Source organism: Oncorhynchus keta, unplaced genomic scaffold, assembly GCF_023373465.1.
Source record: "Oncorhynchus keta strain PuntledgeMale-10-30-2019 unplaced genomic scaffold, Oket_V2 Un_contig_1563_pilon_pilon, whole genome shotgun sequence".
Lineage (NCBI taxonomy): Eukaryota > Metazoa > Chordata > Actinopteri > Salmoniformes > Salmonidae > Oncorhynchus > Oncorhynchus keta.
Window position 1 is genome coordinate 66,487 of NW_026279434.1, and position 16,014 is coordinate 82,500.

Consider the following 16,014-nt stretch of genomic DNA (forward strand, 5'->3'; position numbering starts at 1 on the left):
AATGCATCATGGTGGGGTCTCTATAGAGCTGTCTCTAATACCATGGATCATGCTGGGGTCTCTATAGATCTGTCTCTAATACCATGGATCATGCTGGGGTCTCTATAGATCTGTCTCTAATACCATGTATCATAGTGGGGTCTCTAGTCTCTATAGAGCTGTCTCTAATACCATGTATCATGGTGGAATCTCTAGTCTCTATAGAGCTGTCTCTAATACCATGCATCATGGTGGGGTCTCTAGTCTCTATAGAGCTGTCTCTAATACCATGCATCATGGTGGAATCTCTAGTCTCTATAGAGCTGTCTCTAATACCATGCATCATGGTGGGGTCTCTATAGAGCTGTCTCTAATACCATGCATCATGGTGGGGTCTCTAGTCTCTATAGAGCTGTCTCTAATACCATGCATCATGGTGGGGTCTCTATAGAGCTGTCTCTAATACCATGTATCATGGTGGGGTCTCTATAGATCTGTCTCTAATACCATGCATCATGGTGGGGTCTCTAGTCTCTATAGAGCTGTCTCTAATACCATGCATCATGGTGGGGTCTCTAGAGCTGTCTCTCATATCAGAGCTGCTGTCTCTAATACCATGCATCATGGTGGGGTCTCTAGTCTCTATAGAGCTGTCTCTAATACCATGCATCATGGTGGGTCTCTAGTCTCTATAGAGCTGTCTCTAATACCATGCATCATGGTGGGGTCTCTAGTCTCTATAGAGCTGTCTCTAATACCATGCATCATGGTGGGGGTCTCTATAGAGCTGTCTCTAATACCATGCATCATGGTGGGGTCTCTAGTCTCTATAGAGCTGTCTCTAATACCATGCATCATGGTGGGGTCTCTATAGAGCTGTCTCTAATACCATGCATCATGGTGGGGTCTCTAGTCTCTATAGAGCTGTCTCTAATACCATGCATCATGGTGGGGTCTCTAGTCTCTATAGAGCTGTCTCTAATACCATGCATCATGGTGGGGTCTCTAGTCTCTATAGAGCTGTCTCTAATACCATGCATCATGGTGGGGTCTCTAGTCTCTATAGAGCTGTCTCTAATACCATGCATCATGGTGGGGTCTCTAGTCTCTATAGAGCTGTCTCTAATACCATGCATCATGGTGGAATCTCTAGTCTCTATAGAGCTGTCTCTAATACCATGCATCATGGTGGGGTCTCTATAGAGCTGTCTCTAATACCATGCATCATGGTGGGGTCTCTAGTCTCTATAGAGCTGTCTCTAATACCATGCATCATGGTGGGGTCTCTAGTCTCTATAGAGCTGTCTCTAATACCATGCATCATGGTGGGGTCTCTATAGAGCTGTCTCTAATACCATGCATCATGCTGGGGTCTCTATAGAGCTGTCTCTAATACCATGTATCATGGTGGGGTCTCTAGTCTCTATAGAGCTGTCTCTAATACCATGCATCATGGTGGGGTCTCTAGTCTCTATAGAGCTGTCTCTAATACCATGCATCATGGTGGGGTCTCTATAGAGCTGTCTCTAATACCATGCATCATGGTGGGGTCTCTAGTCTCTATAGAGCTGTCTCTAATACCATGCATCATGGTGGGGTCTCTATAGAGCTGTCTCTAATACCATGGATCATGGTGGGGTCTCTATAGAGCTGTCTCTAATACCATGCATCATGGTGGGGTCTCTAGTCTCTATAGAGCTGTCTCTAATACCATGCATCATGGTGGGGTCTCTAGTCTCTATAGAGCTGTCTCTAATACCATGCATCATGGTGGGGTCTCTAGTCTCTATAGAGCTGTCTCTAATACCATGCATCATGGTGGGGTCTCTATAGAGCTGTCTCTAATACCATGCATCATGGTGGGGTCTCTAGTCTCTATAGAGCTGTCTCTAATACCATGCATCATGGTGGGGTCTCTAGTCTCTATAGAGCTGTCTCTAATACCATGCATCATGGTGGGGTCTCTATAGAGCTGTCTCTAATACCATGCATCATGGTGGGGTCTCTAGTCTCTATAGAGCTGTCTCTAATACCATGCATCATGGTGGGGTCTCTAGTCTCTATAGAGCTGTCTCTAATACCATGCATCATGGTGGGGTCTCTAGTCTCTATAGAGCTGTCTCTAATACCATGTATCATGGTGGGGTCTCTATAGAGCTGTCTCTAATACCATGCATCATGGTGGGGTCTCTAGTCTCTATAGAGCTGTCTCTAATACCATGCATCATGGTGGGGTCTCTAGAGCTGTCTCTATAGAGCTGTCTCTAGATATACCATGCATCATGGTGTCTCTATAGGGTCTCATGGTGGGGTCTCTATAGAGCTGTCTCTAATACCATGCATCATGGTGGGGTCTCTAGTCTCTATAGATGGTGGGGGTCTCTATAGTAGCTGTCTCTAATACCATGCATCATGGTGGGGGTCTCTATAGAGCTGTCTCTAATACCATGCATCATGGTGGGGTCTCTAGTCTCTATAGAGCTGTCTCTAATACCATGCATCATGGTGGGGTCTCTAGTCTCTATAGAGCTGTCTCTAATACCATGCATCATGGTGGGGTAGAGCTGTCTCTAATACCATGGTCTCTATAGAGCTGTCTCTAATACCATGCATCATGGTGGGGTCTCTATAGAGCTGTCTCTAATACCATGCATCATGGTGGGGTTTCTATAGAGCTGTCTCTAATACCATGCATCATGGTGGGGTCTCTAGTCTCTATAGAGCTGTCTCTAATACCATGCATCATGGTGGAATCTCTAGTCTCTATAGAGCTGTCTCTAATACCATGCATCATGGTAGGGTCTCTATAGAGCTGTCTCTAATACCATGCATCATGGTGGGGTCTCTAGTCTCTATAGAGCTGTCTCTAATACCATGCATCATGGTGGGGGGTCTCTCTAGTCTCTAGAGCTGTCTGTCTCTAATACCATGCATCATGGTGGGGTCTCTAGTCTCTATAGAGCTGTCTCTAATACCATGTATCATGGTGGGGTCTCTAGTCTCTATAGAGCTGTCTCTAATACCATGCATCATGGTGGGGTCTCTAGTCTCTATAGAGCTGTCTCTAATACCATGCATCATGGTGGGGTCTCTAGTCTCTATAGAGCTGTCTCTAATACCATGCATCATGGTGGGGTCTCTAGTCTCTATAGAGCTGTCTCTAATACCATGCATCATGGTGGGGTCTCTATAGAGCTGTCTCTAATACCATGCATCATGGTGGGGTCTCTAGTCTCTATAGAGCTGTCTCTAATACCATGCATCATGGTGGGGTCTCTATAGAGCTGTCTCTAATACCATGCATCATGGTGGGGTCTCTAGTCTCTATAGAGCTGTCTCTAATACCATGCATCATGGTGGGGTCTCTAGTCTCTATAGAGCTGTCTCTAATACCATGCATCATGGTGGGGTCTCTAGTCTCTATAGAGCTGTCTCTAATACCATGCATCATGGTGGGGTCTCTAGTCTCTATAGAGCTGTCTCTAATACCATGCATCATGGTGGGGTCTCTAGTCTCTATAGAGCTGTCTCTAATACCATGCATCATGGTGGGGTCTCTAGTCTCTATAGAGCTGTCTCTAATACCATGCATCATGGTGGGGTCTCTAGTCTCTATAGAGCTGTCTCTAATACCATGCATCATGGTGGGGTCTCTAGTCTCTATAGAGCTGTCTCTAGTCTCTATAGAGCTGTCTCTACCATGCATCATGGTGGGGTAGTCTCTATAGAGCTGTCTCTAATACCATGCATCATGGTGGGGTCTCTAGTCTCTATAGAGCTGTCTCTAATACCATGCATCATGGTGGGGGTCTCTATAGAGCTGTCTCTAATACCATGCATCATGGTGGGGTCTCTAGTCTCTATAGAGCTGTCTCTAATACCATGCATCATGGTGGGGTCTCTATAGAGCTGTCTCTAATACCATGCATCATGGTGGGGTCTCTAGTCTAGAGCTGTCTCTAATACCATGCATCAGAGCTGTCTCTAATACCATGCATCATGGTGGGGTCTCTAGTCTCTATAGAGCTGTCTCTAATACCATGCATCATGGTGGGGTCTCTAGTCTCTATAGAGCTGTCTCTAATACCATGCATCATGGTGGGGTCTCTAGTCTCTATAGAGCTGTCTCTAATACCATGCATCATGGTGGGGTCTCTAGTCTCTATAGAGCTGTCTCTAATACCATGCATCATGGTGGGGTCTCTAGTCTCTATAGAGCTGTCTCTAATACCATGCATCATGGTGGGGTCTCTATAGAGCTGTCTCTAATACCATGCATCATGGTGGGGTCTCTAGTCTCTATAGAGCTGTCTCTAATACCATGCATCATGGTGGGGTCTCTATAGAGCTGTCTCTAATACCATGGATCATGCTGGGGTCTCTAGAGCTGTCTCTAATATGCATCAGCTGTCTCTAATACCATGCATCATGGTGGGGGGTCATCTATGGTGGGGTCTCTATAGAGCTGTCTCTAATACCATGCATCATGGTGGGGTCTCTAGTCTCTATAGAGCTGTCTCTAATACCATGCATCATGGTGGGGTCTCTAGATCTGTCTCTATAGAGCTGTCTCTAGAGCTGTCTCTAATACCATGCATCATGGTGCTGTCTCTAATACCATGCATCATCTAGTCTCTATAGAGCTGTCTCTAATACCATGCATCATGGTGGGGTCTCTAGTCTCTATAGATCTGTCTCTAATACCATGCATCATGGTGGGGTCTCTAGTCTGTCTATAGAGCTGTCTCTAATACCATGCATCATGGTGGGGTCTCTAGAGTCTCTATCAGAGCTGTCTCTAATACCATGCATCATGGTGGGGTCTCTAGTCTCTATAGAGCTGTCTCTAATACCATGCATCATGGTGGGGTCTCTAGTCTCTATAGAGCTGTCTCTAATACCATGCATCATGGTGGGGTCTCTAGTCTCTATAGAGCTGTCTCTAATACCATGCATCATGGTGGGGTCTCTATAGAGCTGTCTCTAATACCATGCATCATGGTGGGGTCTCTAGTCTCTATAGAGCTGTCTCTAATACCATGCATCATGGTGGGGTCTCTATAGATCTGTCTCTAATACCATGCATCATGGTGGGGTCTCTAGTCTCTATAGAGCTGTCTCTAATACCATGCATCATGGTGGGGTCTCTAGTCTCTATAGAGCTGTCTCTAATACCATGCATCATGGTGGGGTCTCTAGTCTCTATAGAGCTGTCTCTAATACCATGCATCATGGTGGGGTCTCTAGTCTCTATAGAGCTGTCTCTAATACCATGCATCATGGTGGGGTCTCTAGTCTCTATAGAGCTGTCTCTAATACCATGCATCATGGTGGGGTCTCTATAGAGCTGTCTCTAATACCATGCATCATGGTGGGGTCTCTAGTCTCTATCAGAGCTGTCTCTAATACCATGCATCATGGTGGGGTCTCTAGTCTCTATAGAGCTGTCTCTATAGAATACCATGCATCATGGTGGGGTCTCTAGTCTCTATAGAGCTGTCTCTAATACCATGCATCATGGTGGGGTCTCTATAGAGCTGTCTCTAATACCATGCATCATGGTGGGTCTCTAGTCTCTATAGAGCTGTCTCTAATACCATGCATCATGGTGGGGTCTCTAGTCTCTATAGAGCTGTCTCTAATACCATGCATCATGGTGGGTCTCTAGTCTCTATAGAGCTGTCTCTAATACCATGCATCATGGTGGGGTCTCTAGTCTCTATAGAGCTGTCTCTAATACCATGGATCATGGTGGGGTCTCTAGTCTCTATAGAGCTGTCTCTAATACCATGGATCATGGTGGGGTATCTAGTCTCTATAGAGCTGTCTCTAATACCATGTATCATGGTGGGGTCTCTAGTCTCTATAGAGCTGTCTCTAATACCATGCATCATGGTGGAATCTCTAGTCTCTATAGAGCTGTCTCTAATACCATGGATCATGATGTGGCAGATGACAGTTTGCTTCTTGAATGTCCAATATCTTGAAACCTTGACTGCTGACCTGCAAAACGTTTTGGGACTGTATCAACAGTGGACTAATCAAAAACAAAATCTAAATATAGTTTTTGAGCTATAAGGCGGGAGTTGGCCCCCCACAATCAAGTTTTGTCTTAGGCCCCCAAAAGCTTGAGCTGACACTACTCAAGAGCCAATGATAACTGTCTGCTGAAAGAAGGGCCCGACACTTGGGTCAGCTCAAGGACTTACAGTTAGGATCCCAGCCAATGACAGGCAATGTTATAGTGGAAGGTGCTAATGGCATCTTATTGTCCATGTGGGGTGTGTGAGGCTACAGGAGCCAAGAGGGGACACACCTCACCTTGAATCCTTTTGTACTTCTTGTACCAGCGGCCAAACTCCTGGCACTTGGAGGTGGACACGTTGGCATAGTATGAGCTGTTGACTATGGCAGAGATCATGCTCTGATGAGAGAGAGAGAGAGAGAGAGCTGAGCATCAGAGAGATGAGAGAGAGAGAGAGAGAGAGAGAGAGAGAGAGAGCATCAGAGAGAGAGAGAGAGAGAGAGAGATGCATCAGAGAGAGAGAGAGATACCATGCATCAGAGAGAGAGAGTCTCTAAGAGAGAGAGAGAGAGAGAGAGAGAGAGGAGAGAGAGAGAGAGAGAGAGAGAGAGAGAGAGAGAGAGAGAGAGAGAGAGAGAGAGAGAGAGAGAGAGCTGTCTCTAATACCATGCATCATGGTGGAGAGAGAGAGAGAGAGAGACTGAGAGAGAGAGAGAGAGAGAGATGAGAGAAAGAGAGCAAAAGAGAAAGAGAGAGAGAGAGAGAGAGCTGAGAGATGATAAGAAACACAGTCACATACTGTAGTGGAAGTGCTAAGACTGTCCATACTGGTGAGTGAGGAACACAGGAGCCACAGTACCAGCCAAACTGTATGGACTGGAGGTGGACAGAGACAGATCAGTCAGACCTATAGAGAGACTTTAGTATGTTTTACATACTTCGTACATCAACTGATATCTCAAAGTGCTGTACAGAAACCCAGCCTAAAACCCCAAACAGCAAGCAATGCAGGTGTAGAAGCACAGTCACATACTGTATGGACTGGAACACCACAACACAGTCACATACTGTATGGACTGGAACACCACAACACAGTCACATACTGTATGGACTGGAACACCACAACACAGTCACATACTGTATAGACTGGAACACCACAACACAGTCACATACTGTATAGACTGGAACACCACAACACAGTCACATACTGTATGGACTGGAACACCACAACACAGTCACATACTGTATAGACTGGAACACCACAACACAGTCACATACTGTATGGACTGGAACACCACAACACAGTCACATACTGTATGGACTGGAACACCACAACACAGTCGCATACTGTATGGACTGGAACACCACAACACAGTCACATACTGTATAGACTGGAACACCACAACACAGTCACATACTGTATAGACTGGAACACCACAACACAGTCACATACTGTATGGACTGGAACACCACAACACAGTCACATACTGTATAGACTGGAGCACCACAACACAGTCACATACTGTATATAGACTGGAGCACCACAACACAGTCGCATACTGTATGGACTGGAACACCACAACACAGTCACATACTGTATAGACTGGAACACCACAACACAGTCACATACTGTATGGACTGGAACACCACAACACAGTCACATACTGTATGGACTGGAACACCACAACACAGTCGCATACTGTATAGACTGGAACACCACAACACAGTCACATACTGTATGGACTGGAACACCACAACACAGTTACATACTGTATAGACTGGAGCACCACAACACAGTCACATACTGTATATAGACTGGAGCACCACAACACAGTCGCATACTGTATAGACTGGAGCACCACAACACAGTCGCATACTGTATGAACTGGAACACCACAACACAGTCACATACTGTATAGACTGGAACACCACAACACAGTCACATACTGTATGGACTGGAACACCACAACACAGTTACATACTGTATGGACTGGAGCACCACAACACAGTTACATACTGTATAGACTGGAACACCACAACACAGTCACATACTGTATAGACTGGAACACCACAACACAGTCACATACTGTATAGACTGGAGCACCACAACACAGTCACATACTGTATGGACTGGAACACCACAACACAGTCACATACTGTATAGACTGGAACACCACAACACAGTCACATACTGTATAGACTGGAACACCACAACACAGTCACATACTGTATAGACTGGAACACCACAACACAGTCACATACTGTATGGACTGGAACACCACAACACAGTCACATACTGTATAGACTGGAACACCACAACACAGTCACATACTGTATAGACTGGAACACCACAACACAGTCACATACTGTATGGACTGGAACACCACAACACAGTCACATACTGTATGGACTGGAACACCACAACACAGTCGCATACTGTATGGACTGGAACACCACAACACATTCACATACTGTATAGACTGGAGCACCACAACACAGTCACATGCTGTATAGACTGGAACACCACAACACAGTCACATACTGTATAGACTGGAACATCACAACACAGTCACATACTGTATGGACTGGAACACCACAACACAGTCACATACTGTATAGACTGGAACACCACAACACAGTCACATACTGTATAGACTGGAACACCACAACACAGTCACATACTGTATAGACTGGAACACCACAACACAGTCACATACTGTATGGACTGGAACACCACAACACAGTCACATACTGTATGGACTGGAACACCACAACACAGTCACATACTGTATGGACTGGAACACCACAACACAGTCACATACTGTATATAGACTGGAACACCACAACACAGTCACATACTGTATGGACTGGAGCACCACAACACAGTCGCATACAGTAGAAAACAGATCTGCGTTGTTGTTTTGGAATCTGTATACAGGAAGTCATGTGTCATTTGAACGCCATGTAGGAAAAGCACACCACCTCCTGCAGCTAATGAAAAACAATCTAAGCCAGAGACTAAGATACATAACATGACATGACATAAGATGACATAAGCTGCTACCTGAGAGAGAGGGCACTCCTTGGCACATGATTCCCCACCACTATAAGGCTAATACAATGCAGAGTGCAGTACAACCTAAGTTAGAGACTAAGTTGCATGACATACAATGACATAAGATGCTACCTGAGAGAGAGGGCACTCCTTGGCCAGGGAACTCTGGTTCATCTCCTTCAGTAGCTCTTTGAGGGCGTTCCTCACTGTAGCGTGGTTCCACTGCTCTGACGGCAGATCCTCCAGCCTGGAAAAGCTGGAAACAGGGTTGGATTCATTACCACACGCAAGGGGAAACATTTGAAAACATTATGCAATTAAAATAATATAATCTATTATTGGACAACTTCACATAGTCCCTCCCTCTTTCAGTCAGTTTGATGCCTAATGAACACAACCCTGAGACACTAATACATCACTTCCTGTTTGACATATAACAACATAACAACACAAAAATGACATTTGACCCCAAAATTCTCAAGTGTCATTTTTCACCTCTTGGATCACTGAGATTAGAATCAGTACTATATATTTTGTAATTATTATCATTATTTATTTACATTGCTATCCTAATGAAAAGGCCTAAGTTAAACATAACACTGAAAATATGTCAAATGAAACTATAAAATAAAATCTGACTTTTTCCCATTTGATTTTAGCCATTTTGGTAATGAGAAGGCCAAGTGGGTTAATGAGAAGGCCAAGTGGGGGTAATGAGAAGGACAAGTGGGGTAATGAGAAGGCCAAGTGGGGGTAATGAGAAGGCCAAGTGGGGGTAATGAGAAGGACAAGTGGGGGTAATCAGAAGGCCAAGTGGGGTAATGAGAAGGCCAAGTGGTAATCAGAAGGCCAAGTGGGGTAATGAGAAGGCCAAGTGGGGGTAATCAGAAGGCCAAGTGGGGGTAATCAGAAGGCCAAGTGGGGGTAATCAGAAGGCCAAGTGGGGGTAATCAGAAGGCCAAGTGGGGGTAATCAGAAGGCCAAGTGGGGGTAATCAGAAGGCCAAGTGGGGGTAATCAGAAGGCCAAGTGGGGTAATGAGAAGGCCAAGTGGGGGTAATGAGAAGGCCAAGTGGGGGTAATGAGAAGGCCAAGTGGGGGTAATGAGAAGGCCAAGTGGGGTAATCAGAAGGCCAAGTGAGAAGGGGGGTAATGAGAAGGCCAAGTGGGGGTAATGAGAAGGCCAAGTGGGGGTAATGAGAAGGCCAAGTGGGGTAATGAGAAGGCCAAGTGGGGGTAATGAGAAGGCCAAGTGGGGTAATGAGAAGGCCAAGTGGGGTAATGAGAAGGCCAAGTGGGGGTAATGAGAAGGCCAAGTGGGGGTAATGAGAAGGCCAAGTAGGGGAATGAGAAGGCCAAGTGGGGGTAATGAGAAGGCCAAGTGGGGGTAATGAGAAGGCCAAGTGGGGTAATGAGAAGGCCAAGTGGGGTAATGAGAAGGCCAAGTGGGGGTAATGAGAAGGCCAAGTAGGGGAATGAGAAGGCCAAGTGGGGGTAATGAGAAGGCCAAGTGGGGGTAATGAGAAGTGGGGCCAAGAGAAGGCCAAGGGGGAATGAGAAGGCCAAGTGGGGTAATGAGAAGGCCAAGTGGGGGTAATGAGAAGGCCAAGTGGGGGTAATGAGAAGGCCAAGTGGGGTAATGAGAAGGCCAAGTGGGGGTAATGAGAAGGCCAAGTGGGGGTAATGAGAAGGCCAAGTGGGGGTAATGAGAAGGCCAAGTGGGGGTAATGAGAAGGCCAAGTGGGGGTAATGAGAAGGCCAAGTGGGGTAATGAGAAGGCCAAGTGGGGGTAATGAGAAGGCCAAGTGGGGTAATGAGAAGGCCAAGTGGGGTAATGAGAAGGCCAAGTGGGGTAATGAGAAGGCCAAGTGGGGTAATGAGAAGGCCAAGTGGGGGTAATGAGAAGGCCAAGTGGGGTAATGAGAAGGCCAAGTGGGGTAATGAGAAGGCCAAGTGAGGTAAAATGGGTGTTTGAGAATTAGAACCTCGTTCTGAAGGCATACAAACAAATACATGAATTGAACTTCTACTCCTCCTCTAGATGATGCATCATGGGTGAATAAAACGTTATTACAAAACTGATTGGAGTTTTTACAGGAACTTGAAAAGTGTTACGGTAATGACATATTATAGTTTGCACTTCAACTAGTATACCATTTCTATGACTTATGGACAAACTACAGCAACATAATTTTGTTTTTTATTCAAAAAAGTTTGTCTTTTCTGAAGTAAAATTGTATAAAATTACCAGAGAATCTAATTCGTACACATTTCGGTAATGAGAATTTGGGCTGAAAATACACAAAATCCCAGCGAAAAAGTCACTGGCCAAAAAGTAGACATCTTAGTCCTCAGAATGATTTATGAGTTTTGCTTGAGACATGTTTAAACTGGTTTCATGAGGATCACCCAATGGGGTGGCAGGTAGCCTCGTGGTCAGAGTGTTGGGCCAGTAACCGAAAGGTCTCTGGTTTGATCACCCGAGCCGACAAGGTGAAAATCTGTCGATATGCCCTTGCGGAAGGAACTGAACCGGGCACCGTACTACTACAGCTGACCCTGTAAAACAACACATTTCACCGCACCTATCTAGTGTATGTGTTGTTATCCTGGTGCCAGCTGACCTGATATCAAACAGTGGCCATAATGATAGCGAGACTATCTACTCCTATCAACAAAGTCATAACCAGGGTGGATTGTTATAGTGTGCTGTGGTACTACCATGGTAACACTATTAAACAAAGATGATTGACGGTTACCATTACCCACTGTTGATAAGTGACTCACTGTAAGTGCAGGTTAGTGTTTTTCGTCATGAATGTTGTTCTGGAGGCAGCTCTGCAGAGTGCTCACTAGCTGGCTGTCATAAAGTCATACCATCTGATTTTAAACTGAACCTTATCTCTAACCTTAACCACACTGCTAACCCTAATGCCTGAATCTAACCTTAACCCTAACCTTCACCACACTGCTAACCCTAACGCCTGAACCTAACCTTAACCACACTGCTAACCCTAATGCCTGAATCTAATCTTAACCCTAACCTTCACCACACTGCTAACCCTAATGCCTGAATCTAATCTTAACCCTAACCTTCACCACACTGCTAACCCTAACGCTTGAATCTAACCTTAACCCTAACCTTAACCACACTGCTAACCCTAACGCCTGAACCTAACCTTAACCCTAACCTTCACCACACTGCTAACCCTAATGCCTGAATCTAACCTTAACCTTAACATTAACCCTAACCTTAACCACACTGCTAACCCTAATGCCTGAACCTAACCTTATCCCTAACCTTAACCACACTGCTAACCCTAATGCCTGAACCTAACCTTAACCCTAACCTTAATCACACTGCTAACCCTAATGCCTGAACCTAACCTTAAACCTAACCTTAACCACACTGCTAACCCTAATGCCTGAACCTTAAATTAAGATCAAAAAGCTGCATTTTTGTTTCCATACAGTTTTACAATATTTCCAATTTTGACTTTGCAGCTGGCCTATCTAGCAGAAACGGCTCAGTTCTGCCTCCAGGACAAGACACATCCCAATAAACCTGCTTTTCAAATCAATAAACCTGCTCTCTCCCTGCTCCTCGCTCTGACTCTCTCACTCTCACACACACACACACACACACACACACACACACACACACACACACACACACACACACACACACACACACACACACACACACACACACACACACACACACACACACACACACACACACACACACACACACACACACACTCCCGTCCGTCCCCACTGACCTCTGCAGTAGGATGCGGAGGGTAACCATGTGATAGACGTCCAGCAGCATGTCGGCGACGGTGGCCTCGGGGGCGTCAGTCAGGTAGTGGATGGGCATGGGGTTCCAGCGGCCCACTTTGATGATGCCTGGAGGGGAGACAGAACAATGATGTCATCAACATGCTGTCGTTTTCAGTTTATACACATTCACCTGGGGGTTCATTTCTTAAGGTTGCCGAAGACGACAAAGTCTGTATGTGTGTGTGCCTGTACATGTGAAAACCTAGACATAATATTTCTATATTTTCATCAGCGGCTGTAAAACTCATGGTTTAACAATGAGAGATAAAGATTGAGATAAAGAGATGAAGTGGAGTGTTATCTATTAATGCATTATCAGCCTGGGGAAGAGGCACCGATCTGATTCCCCACATCTATCAACCCTAACCCTTATCAGCCTGGGGAAGAGGCACCGATCTGATTCCCCACATCTATCAACCCTAACCCTTATCAGCCTGGGGAAGAGGCACCGATCTGATTCCCCACATCTATCAACCCTAACCCTTATCAGCCTGGGGAAGAGGCACCGATCTGATTCCCCACATCTATCAACCCTAACCCTTATCAGCCTGGGGAAGAGGCACCGACCTGATTCCCCACATCTATCAACCCTAACCCTTATCAGCCTGGGGAAGAGGCACCGATCTGATTCCCAACATCGTCTTTATCAACCTAACCCTTATCAGCCTGGGGAAGAGGCACCGACCTGATTCCCCACATCTATCAACCCTAACCCTTATCAGCCTGGGGAAGAGGCACCGACCTGATTCCCCACATCTATCAACCCTAACCCTTATCAGCCTGGGGAAGAGGCACCGATCTGATTCCCCACATCTATCAACCCTAACCCTTATCAGCCTGGGGAAGAGGCACCGACCTGATTCCCCACATCTATCAACCCTAACCCTTATCAGCCTGGGGAAGAGGCACCGACCTGATTCCCCACATCTATCAACCCTAACCCTTATCAGCCTGGGGAAGAGGCACCGACCTGATTCCCCACATCTATCAACCCTAACCCTTATCAGCCTGGGGAAGAGGCACCGATCTGATTCCCCACATCTATCAACCCTAACCCTTATCAGCCTGGGGAAGAGGCACCGACCTGATTCCCCACATGTATCAACCCTAACCCTTATCAGCCTGGGGAAGAGGCACCGATCTGATTCCCCACATCTATCAACCCTAACCCTTATCAGCCTGGGGAAGAGGCACCGACCTGATTCCCCACATGTATCAACCCTAACCCTTATCAGCCTGGGGAAGAGGCACCGATCTGATTCCCCACATCTATCAACCCTAACCCTTATCAGCCTGGGGAAGAGGCACCTGATTCCCACATCTATCAACCCTAACCCTTATCAGCCTGGGGAAGAGGCACCGACCTGATTCCCCACATCTATCAACCCTAACCCTTATCAGCCTGGGGAAGAGGCACCGACCTGATTCCCCACATGTATCAACCCTAACCCTTATCAGCCTGGGGAAGAGGCACCGATCTGATTCCCCACATCTATCAACCCTAACCCTTATCAGCCTGGGGAAGAAACACAGAGACCCAGCAAAGCCTTTTATAGCAGGGATATACGTGCAAGAGACAACATCACTGATGGACAGGACAGGTCAAGGTTGGAGATTGTGTCACACGCCAATTAATACCACCCCATTAAAATTAATGATTGTTTAATTAACCCAAATAGATATCTCTGGGTGTAAAGACAGGTGAGTTCATAGATATACATCATATAGAGAGCTCTGAGAGACATCTCTGGATCTGAAGACAGGTGAGTTCATAGATATACATCATATAGAGAGCTCTGAGAGATATCTCTGGATGTAAAGACAGGTGAGTTCATAGATATACATCATATAGAGAGCTCTGAGAGACATCTCTGGATCTGAAGACAGGTGAGTTCATAGATATACATCATATAGAGAGCTCTGAGAGACATCTCTGGATCTGAAGACAGGTGAGTTCATAGATATACATCATATAGAGAGCTCTGAGAGATATCTCTGGATCTGAAGACAAGTGAGTTCATAGACATACATCATATAGAGAGCTCTGAGAGATATATCTGGATGTAAAGACAGGTGAGGTCATAGATATACATCATATAGAGAGCTCTGAGAGACATCTCTGGATCTGAAGACAGGTGAGTTCATAGATATACATCATATAGAGAGCTCTGATAGATATCTCTGGGTGTAAAGACAGGTGAGTTCATAGATATACATCATATAGAGAGCTCTGAGAGACATCTCTGGATCTGAAGACAGGTGAGTTCATAGATATACATCATATAGAGAGCTCTGAGAGATATCTCTGGATCTAAAGACAAGTGAGTTCATAGACATACATCATATAGAGAGCTCTGAGAGATATATCTGGATGTAAAGACAGGTGAGTATTAAGGAATTAAGGGATGACTAGAAATGGGCATCAGGACATGGACTTTCATTTTAAATTGGTCGCTTATCGCTCCTGATCTAGAGTGTTTCCATTATTCATTGTACGTTCTTGTGGCTGAGCATAGAACTATAGAAATTGAACCACATCCAAACAGAGATAGAATAATGGAGTTACAAAGTATGAAATGACGTTGATTTAGGTAAGACCCATGGCCTGCTTGCCTACACAGTGCTGGTTCAACAGAAAATGAAATAAGAAAAGTCTTCCCCTACACAGACACTGCATCTGACAATGAGACCGCCCCCCACCATCTCTCTCCCTCTGCATCTGACAATGAGACTTCCCCCCACCATCTCTCTCCCTCTGCATCTGACAATGAGACCTCCCCCCACCCTCTCTCTCCCTCTGCATCTGACAATGAGACCCCCCACCCCCCCACCCTCTCTCTCCCTCTGCATCTGAAATGCATCCTAGGATGTGTACACAGGCACATTACCCTGTCCTTCCTCAAGACCAGGGCTGGAACAGCTAACCTAAACAAGGCTAATCACATTAGGATCAGGGGAATCAAACACAGATAGCCCCGGCCTTCCAACCTCCATCTGCAATAGTGTGTGTGTGTGTGTGTGTGTGTGTGTGTGTGTGTGTGTGTGTGTGTGTGTGTGTGTGTGTGTGTGTGTGTGTGTGTGTGTGTGTGTGTGTGTGTGTGTGTGTGTGTGTG

General features: G+C 45.8%; 1 protein-coding gene across 1 annotated transcript in view; it reads right to left on the bottom strand.

Annotated features, from left to right (window-relative positions):
- LOC118382055 (DNA-binding protein SATB2-like) overlaps positions 1-16,014 on the bottom strand; it is a 61,967-nt gene that overhangs the window by 27,019 nt on the left and 18,934 nt on the right. Inside the window, exons 4-6 of the mRNA XM_052502502.1 lie at positions 12,841-12,967; positions 9,192-9,315; positions 6,301-6,403 (exon numbers count right to left, since the gene is read on the bottom strand). Coding sequence (XP_052358462.1) covers positions 6,301-6,403; positions 9,192-9,315; positions 12,841-12,967 — 354 coding nt within the window. The remainder of the gene's footprint in view (positions 1-6,300; positions 6,404-9,191; positions 9,316-12,840; positions 12,968-16,014) is intronic.